Genomic DNA, 8933 nt, shown 5'->3' on the forward strand with positions numbered 1-8933 from the left:
CCCTCCCTCCCTTCCTCCTCCCTTCTCCCCTCCCCCCCTCTCTCCAGAATTTCTCTGTGTAGCTCTGGCTGTCCTAAAACTCATTTTGTAAACCAGGCTGGCCTAGAACTCATAAGTACACTATAACCATCTTCAGACATACCAGAAGAGGGCATCAGATCCCATTACAGTGGTTGTGAGCCACCATGTGGGATTTGAACTCAGGATCTCTGGAAGAGCAGCCAGTGCTCTTAACCACTGAGCCATCTCTCCAGCCCTTGTCTCTATATTTTAAACTTTTGTACCAGTACCTACAGCAACAAATACATATTAGGACCATATGTAAAACAGAAACATTATATAATGATATATACTTGCAAAGCACAGTGCATTCTGATAGACCGATCTTCATTCATTTTTAAAATGCCAGTTGAGCCAGGCAGTGGTGGCATACACCTTTAGTCCCAACACTCAGAAGCCAGAGGCAGGTGGATTGCTGAATCTGAGGCCAGCCTGGTCTACTGAGTGAGTTCCAATACAGCCAGGGTTACACAGAGAAACCTGTCTTGAAAAGCAAAAACAAAAATGAAACACAAAGCTGGGTGGTGGTGGCCCACGCCTTTAATCCCAGCACTTAGGAGGGCAAAGGGAGGTGGATCTTTGAGTCCCCAGCTAGCCTGGTCTACATAAGGAGTTTCAATCCAAGACCAAGGTTATGCAGTGAGACATAAAAGAAAAGAAAAAAGGAACTAAAGGCCTTTCCCCTTTCTTTTACCGTTATACTCAGAGCTGAGTGTCTGAGCCCACAGATTTTAGCGGTAACAAAAGCTGAACTTACGCCTTAGCTGGCTTCTCTAAGCTGGTGAGGGACGGGTCCTGGGCTGTGACTTTCCAGCAGAGTTCTGGTGCAACTGTTCTGAGATTCCTTTTCAGTGACTTTTCAGCCCTAAGGGGACATTTAGATGGTTGTTCATGAAGAGTTCTTCAAACTGAGATTGCTCCAGACACGGGGAAGCCAGCCCTTTAGTCTCATGGCCAGTCATCACACACTCCCAACTGCCCTACTGTGACCTCACTGCTTTCTGTGTGTGGCTAGACTGGAATGTGGCCTAGCCTCTCCAGGCTGGATCCAGAAAGACTGAGGTCTACCTGAGGAAGGCCAACCTCCTCTTCACCGCCACTATGATCCAGTCAGTGATTTTTCAAATAGCCCTTGGAAATAGACAGACATGGACTGAGTGTGGTAATTCAGGTCAGCCTCTAAGAGTTATCGGGAGTTCAAGGCCAGCCTGAGATCCATGAGGTCGAGGGTGGTGGTGGTGGTGGTGGTGGTGTGTGTGTGTGTGTGTGTGTGTGTAGCCAAAGCTTTCTTCTGGCCTCCTCGACATAGGGCACACATGTGTTACACAGTCATACATGCCCGTAAAACATTCACACAAATAAGAGATTGTAAAGTACATTAACCCTTTCTCTCTACAATTTTTTTTTTGCATTAATTTTGTGTTTATGAATGCTTTGTCTTGAATGAATGTCTGCGCACCAAGAGTATGCCTCCAGCCCACAGAGGTCAAAACAAAACAAAACAAAAATAAAAACAACAAAACCAATGGATCCCCTGGAACTAAAGTACAAATGGTTGTGAGCTAGCATGAGAACTGCGCACAGGTTCTCTGCCAAACCAAGTACTCTAGACTCCTGAGTACTTACCTCTCCAGCCTGTAATTGGACATGAAATGGGGAATAACCAATGGAAGCCCCTAAGCTACAAGTGGGATTTTGGGTTTCTTGCCCTTTCTCCCTCCCTCTCTTCCTTCTTCTCTCCTCTCTCTCCCTCTTTCTCTTCCTCCCTCTCTCCCGTTCTTCCTCCCCCCTCTTTCTTTCTTTCTTTTTTTTTTAAGGTTTATTTATTTATTATATTTAAGTACACTGTAGCTGTCTTCAGACACTCCAGAAGAGGGAGTCAGATCTTGTTACGGATGGTTGCGAGCCACCATGTGGTTGCTGGGATTTGAACTCCGGACCTTCGGAAGAGCAGTCGGGTGCTCTTACCCACTGAGCCATCTCACCAGCCCTCTTTTTGGTTTTTTTTGAGACAGGGTTTCTCTGTATAGCCCTGGCTGTCTTGGAACTCACTTTGTAGACCAGGCTGGCCTCGAACTCAGAAATCCACCTGCCTCTGCCTCCCGAGTGCTGGGATTAAAGGCGTGCGCCACCACGCCTGGCCTCCCCGCTCTTTCTTATACAGTGTCTCTCATAAGCTAACCTTGAACTTCTGATCTTCCCTCCCACACCACCCAAGTGCTGAGTTTTCAGGCCTGAGCCCCACGAGAGCCAGGTGGAGATTGATGTAGAATTCCTTACTTCAAAGTTCAGTGCTGGCTCCCAAGGATGACCTTGGACTGTGCTGAGGCCTCAGATGGCTTTGTCATAGCCAAAGTTTACATCTGAAAAATGACTCTGGTTCTGAGAAGGGGTCTGAACAGCACAGCAGGGCTGTGTCAGCTCCAGCCTCCTTAAGCATGTTTTTGTTTTGTTTGTTTGTTTTAATTACTTTCAGGAGTCCTGTAACCTTTTGCCCTTCTAAAACATTCTGAGGCCAGGCTTGGTGGCACACACCTGTGATACCAGCATAAGCAGGAAGATCTTTGCGAGTTCTAGGCCAGCCTGCTACAGTCTAGTCTATATAGTCTATAGAGTGAGTTCCCAGACAGCTAGAGCTACATAGAGCCACCATATCTCTAAAACAAGATTAAATCCAATTAACCAGCCAAAAAGCATTCTGGAAGATGGATGACAGGTTTTTTTTTTACTATGCAGTCCTTGGGTGAGTGTCACCATGTCTGGCTTAATAAACATTTTCTAAAGAAAATATTACTAAAGCAGGGGTTGGTGGAAATCTAATTTAGATTTGGAAGCTCGAGAAAATGAGAAAAAGAAAAAGAAAAAGGCCAAGGCAAATTACATGAATTTGCTGCCCTCTAGTGGGGGAAAGTGGGCCTACAGCTACAAGTGGACTATAGCCTACAGTATTTTAAATCATTATTGCCCCCTATATACAAAGGAGCTGAGTACATTAATCTGACTACTTGATTACAGTAATTATTTCACTTTATATGTGTATATCAAAAGATCACATTGTGCACCTTAACATGTATAATAAAAATATACACTTTTTGAGCCAGACACATTAGAAGCCGTGCTTAGCATGTGTAAAGCTCTGGAACACTTATAATCCCAGCATCTGGGAGCCTAAGGCAGGAGGATTTTGAATTTCAGGTGAGCTTGGGCTTCCAAGCAAGACCCTGTCTAAAAATAAAAGAGAGCACAACGCCATTGATATTTTGCTTTAAGTAGATATTTCAGAGCTAGAACTGTAGCCTGCCTGGTAATGTGCTTACCAAATCTGCCAAGCCCTAGGTTCGATCCCCAACACCACATAACCAGGTGTGCCCCCACACCTCATGCTTATTACCACAGCATTTGGAGTCAGAGACTAGGATTAGGAGGTTAAGGGCATTCTCTGGTACATAATGAGTTGCAGACCAGTCTGGACTACCTGAGACCCTGCCTCAAAAAAAAAAAAAATTTTTTTTTTGTAAAAATGTCACCAATTACTTAGTCATTTAGAGATATTTGTGTTTAATGGTTTAACTTATTTTTCCTTTTATTTTACTTATTTATTTGTTTATGTATATGAGGATAAATCACTTTATTCAGAGACTTGAAGTGTATTCCAGACTTGAAGAAAAGGCTGAAGTGGCCAACAGGATTCTGTGCAGCGGAGCTTGGCAAGGCAAAACTCCCTGGCTGGGCAGCACTAAAAGCCCATTTCAGTTATGATAGGCAGGCAAAGAAAAGCAGCCATGGGGCCTTTAGAGCTGAGCATTGGGTTCTGTGCTCATTAGAAGTGGAAGGGTTGGGTGCCCAGAAAATCTGTTCTATTTTTCAGATGATGTGCCTGAGACATTCACAGACGACCCTAGTAAGTCAGCCTGCTTTGTGGTGTTTACCTACTACCACTGGGGATGGAAAGAGTTGAGGGTGACATCTGTCCAGAGAAGAGGTCACACAGCACCCTTGTGTCCACCATTAGTCCAAACGTGCCCAGCCTTGCTGTCCCCTCCGTTTCTCTCAGGGATAGTCCCTGCGGCTGGTTTGCCGGAGTCCACCTGTCTTCACTCCAACCCTCGCTAGTCAGCCCCGTGTCCTGCAGCTCTAACCCTAACTCTTCACTTCCCATCCTGTTTTGTGTCTCTGCAGATCTGGTGAATGATCCCTCTACAGACGATACAGGTGATGCTTACTAAAGCTCTTAAGAATCAGCGTGATCTTGGAACAGTGACGACATTTATTCCAGCTCCTGAGTTAATCCTGTATTCCTAGCTCTAGAAATACATGGTTGTGGGATCAGAGGCTAGCCGTGATATCAAAAAGAGAAAGAAGCTTGCTAGTAATCTGAAAGCAGGAAGCAGGGCTGACAAGGTGGCTCAGCATGGAAAGGTGCTTGCTACCACGCCCAAGGAACTCAATTTGGTAGAGGAAGAGAACAGGCTTCCCAAAATTGCCCTCTGACCTCTGCATTCATATGTTGTAACATGTGCATGCACATCTGTGTACATGTGGGCACACACATACACAGAATAAACAAATGAATGTAAAATAAAATAAAAAAGAGGGGACAGTATGCATGAATAGCTAAAATTAGAGGTACACAGGGCTGGACAGACGGCTCAGTGGTTAAGAACACTGGCTGTCCTTCCAGAGAACCCCGGGGTCAATTCCAGCACAGCTCACAACCATCTGTAGCTCTACTTCCAGGGAAACTGATACCTTCACACAGACAAGTGTGCAAGCAAACCATCAATGCATATTTTTTAAAGAGACCTGAATATTAAAGATAAGTATGTTTGGTTTTTTTTTTTTTCTCAAAGATTTATTTATTTATTATATGTACACTGTAGCTGTCTTCAGACACTCCAGAAGAGGGAGTCAGATCTTGGTACTGGATGGTTATGAGCCACCATGTGGTTGCTGGGATTTGAACTCCGGACCTTCCCAGCCGGTGGGGGGGGGGGGTATTTTTGAGACAGAGTTTCTCTGTGTAGCCCTGGCTGTCCTGGAACTCACTCTGGAGACCAGGCTGGCCTCAAATTTAGAAATCCACCTGCCTCTGCCTCTGCCTCCCAAGTGCTGGGATTAAAGGCGTGTGCCACTACTGCACGGCAAATATAAGTATGTTTAAAGCAGTAATATTCATTCAAAAATGTTCCCAATTACTGCAAATAACCCCCTTCCCCTGGGTGTATACCTTGACCTGCCCTGATATCCCATGCTCCCTCACGCTGCCCCACCTTTCCCTTGCAATTCAAGGCCCTTCTCACGCCCTACTGTTTTGTGCCTTTTCAGCTCTGGCTGATATCACACCCTCCACAGATGACCTAGGTGAGTTCAGATCCCGGATCCCAGGGCTACCAGGGCCACTCTGGGCTTTCCCCGGAGCCTATACGGAAGGCACGGCAGCTGCTGGAGTATCTTAAACAGATCTACAGTTTGTATAACACACCTTTCCAGTCATTTATTTGTAATCCGTGGCAGTTCTGAACCCTGGCAAGCAGGAATTGTGCAGTTTGGCATACAAAACGCCGAGACGAGATCTTTCAATGTTTCCAATACTCACTGGTTAAAGGCAAGATTAAAAAGTGCAAGCCAGAGTGAAGGGCAAAGCAGAGGGTGGCATGTGGAGGAAACTGGGCTTTTTAGAGAACAAGAATTAGGAAGGAAAGAAGGTAGAGGCTGGACTTCTTGCTGCTGTTCCTAAGGATGGAGCTGGACCTCGCGCACAAGCGCTCCACACTGAGCTGCCTTCCTGTTCCTAGGTTGTATTTGGTGGTTATTGCTTTTTGTTTTGTTTTGAGAAAGGATGTTCCTCTGTAGACCTGGCTGGCCTGAAACTCACTCCGTAGACCAGGCTGGCTTCAGATTCACAGGGATCCGCCTGCCTCTGCCTCCCGGACGCTGGGGTTAAAGGTGTGTGCCATCACACCCAGCTTCCTAGGTTGGTTTGTTGTTGTTGTTGTTGTTGTTGTTTTTTAAAGCAGGGTCAGGCCTATCACAGCAACCCCCTAGACCCTGGTACCAACTTCTTTTATTTATTTATTTATTTATTTATTTATTTATTTATTTATTTATTATGTGTAAGTACACTGTAGCTGTCTTCAGACACTCCAGAAGAGGGCATCAGATCTTGTTACGGATGGTTNTGAGCCACCATGTGGTTGCTGGGATTTGAACTCCGGACCTTTGGAAGAGCAGTCGGGTGCTCTTACCCACTGAGCCATCTCACCAGCCCCTCCTAGGTTGTTTTTAACAAAGAGTTTTTGAAAGTCAGTTGCCATGCGTCATAAACTTAGAAGCGAACAAAAAGGAATTTCTTCCACCAGGTATCTTTTGTCCAATAGACAACAGAATCTGTGTGGCTCCAGGGCTCCACAAAATGCGATCTGTCAGTAGGGTTAGCAAAGGGAAGCTGTGGGAGACAGGAAGTGTTCTTGAATATGCTGCAGGGGTCCACTGACTGGATGTTTTCCTTGAAAGACAAATGGGAGAGCCAATCACATGGGTAGGAGGGGACTCCCTAAGAGGGCAGGGCAACTGTGAGTGTAAAGGCTTGGGGTGGGAATGGAAGCCTGATAGGAGGCCTTAGGTAAGGGAAGGTTTTAAGCAGTTTTGAGCATGGGGAAGATAGTTCTCCGCCCTCATTTTCATGACCTCAGTCCACTTCTGCTCCTGACTTGGGCCAGAAAGCCGAGGGATTTAACCACAAGCAGCCAGGATCTCAGAAGCAGGAGTCCTAGGAAAAGATGGCCTGAGCAGAGGCCACGGAACGGGAGTGAAATGTCAACAGTGTGGTGACCATGACAGCCAGTTCCCAGCCATGCTGGGTGGCTGGTGATGCCGTTCAACTGAAGAGTAACTCCAGCTGGTAATGGGTGGTTGAATTCAAAGAATCTCCCAAGAGGGCCATAACCCACGCAAGATACTGGTTAGTCCTGTGAAGTCTGAGCTTCAGGAATGAGGGCGGAATTAGAAACACAGAATTGGGAATTAATCAGCACAGGGGTGTGTCTGAAAACATACAGCAGAGGGATGGAGGGATGGCTCAGTGATTGAGATCTCTTCCAGAGGGACCTGGGTTCTAGTCTCAGCATGCACATAGTGGCTCACAACCATCTCTAACGCCAGGCCCCGGGGTGGGGAGTACAGTGCCCTCTTCAGGCCTCCTCAGGCACTGTACACATGCGGTCTATAGCCACCCATTAGGCAGAACACCCATACACATAAAGTAAAAACAAAGCTTAATATTTTTCAAATAAAAAGAGAAAGAAATCGTGCGGGTAGACGTGGTTCTCCGGCCTCCTCTTGCTCTTCTTTCTATCAAGGGCTCCCCAGGGACGTCCTCCCAGAGACTCTCCAGATGCTATGATTCCTTGCTGAGTGAACTTCTTCCGGTAAACTAAGCACACATCAATGTATACGTCAGTCAGTTAGGGCTATGAGCATGGCCCCTCCTGTTCTCTATCCCAAACCTCTCATCAAAGAGTCAGTGACGCTGTACCTCGTCTCATGGAGAAGAGACCTTGTCTCGGGGAAAAGCTCCTACAGAGCACTGGTCTCCTCTGCTCAGCTCTAGGAGCAGGTCTTCTGGGTACTAGGCCCTCCGCCTTGTGTTTCTAGTATTTTTGACGTACTGCTGAGTATGATAGTACCTGTGTGTAATCCCAGCCATCTGAGAGGCTGGGGCAGGAGAATCAGGAATCAGATGCATAGGGAGACCTCCCATATCTTGGGGTGGGAAAAAAAAAAAAAGGTTCTGGATTTGTTTGGTTTTGTTGAGGCAGGGTCTCACTAGCAGTTCTGGCTGCCCTGGAGCTCTGTACAGACCAAACTGGTCTTGTACTCATAGAGATCCACCCATCTCTGCCTCTGGGTGCTGGGGTTAAATTTAGGCACGCAAAGCTGTGATTTCTATGCACTAATGATACTTTAATTCAACAAATTCCTCAACTCGCCACTGGAGAAAGGCGAAGGCCAGGAGTCCATCTCAACTCTTGAGTCTCTTTGTTGTGCAGCTGAAATCAGCCTGATGTGGGACTCCTTCTAGAAGTTCCTAAGAGTCCTCAAGTCCTTTGTTCCCTATTTCTGAGGATCCTGATTGGGTCCAAGCAGAGTGAACCACATGGTAGTTACAGAGTTGATGACTTGTAGAATTGTTAATAACTGGATAAAATTTCTGCCTTCCAGCCTCAGCTGGTGACAAAAATACTACTGCAGGTATGGTTATTATTATTTATGTATTTACTTATTCATTGTATGTGCATGGGTGTTTTGTCTGAATGTGTGTCTGTGTACCACATGCATGCAGTACTTTTGGAGACCAGAAGATGGCGTCAGATTCACTGGTGTGGGTGCTGTGAACAGGTGTAGAGTCCTGGAATAGCAGCCAGTATTCTTAACTACTACTGATCCATCTCTCCAGCCCTACGATATTCTCTGTCTCTCTGTCTCTGTCTCTGTCTCTCTCTTCCTCTGTCTCTCTCTGTGTGTCTCTGTCCCTGTTTCTGTCTCTCTCTGTCTCTCTCTCTGTCTGTCTCTCTCTCTGTCTCTTTCTCTCTCTCTCTCTGTCTCTCTCTCTGTGTCTCTGTCTCTGTCTCTGTCTCTGTCTCTGTCTCTCTCTCTCTCTCTCTCTCTCTCTCTCTCTGCCAGAGGTAGGTGCTGTTCAAGACAGGGTTTCTCTGTGTAGCCCTGGCTGTTCTGGAACTCTCCCTTTCGACCAAGCTGTTCTCAAACTCAGAGATCTGCCTTCCTCTGCCTCCTGAGGGCTGAAAATCAAAGTATGAGCCACCATAGCCTCACTGTCTTCTCTCTCTCTCTCTCTCTCTCTCTCTCTCTCTCTC

The 8933-nt window shown here is 46.4% G+C and overlaps 1 protein-coding gene across 3 annotated transcripts in view; it reads left to right on the forward strand.

Moving 5' to 3' along the window:
• The window catches only part of Mfap5 (microfibril associated protein 5), a 16392-nt gene that overhangs the window by 3070 nt on the left and 4389 nt on the right, over nt 1–8933 (forward strand). The window contains exons 4-7 of one of the 3 annotated variants that reach the window (XM_029535377.1): nt 3929–3961; nt 4240–4272; nt 5386–5421; nt 8281–8310. In XM_029535377.1, the coding sequence (XP_029391237.1) occupies nt 3929–3961; nt 4240–4272; nt 5386–5421; nt 8281–8310 (132 nt within the window). The remainder of the gene's footprint in view (nt 1–3928; nt 3962–4239; nt 4273–5385; nt 5422–8280; nt 8311–8933) is intronic. The other 2 variants (XM_029535379.1, XM_029535378.1) reach the window with 2 other exon arrangements.

Source organism: Mus pahari, chromosome 2 (assembly GCF_900095145.1).
Source record: "Mus pahari chromosome 2, PAHARI_EIJ_v1.1, whole genome shotgun sequence".
Classification (NCBI taxonomy): Eukaryota; Metazoa; Chordata; class Mammalia; order Rodentia; family Muridae; genus Mus; species Mus pahari.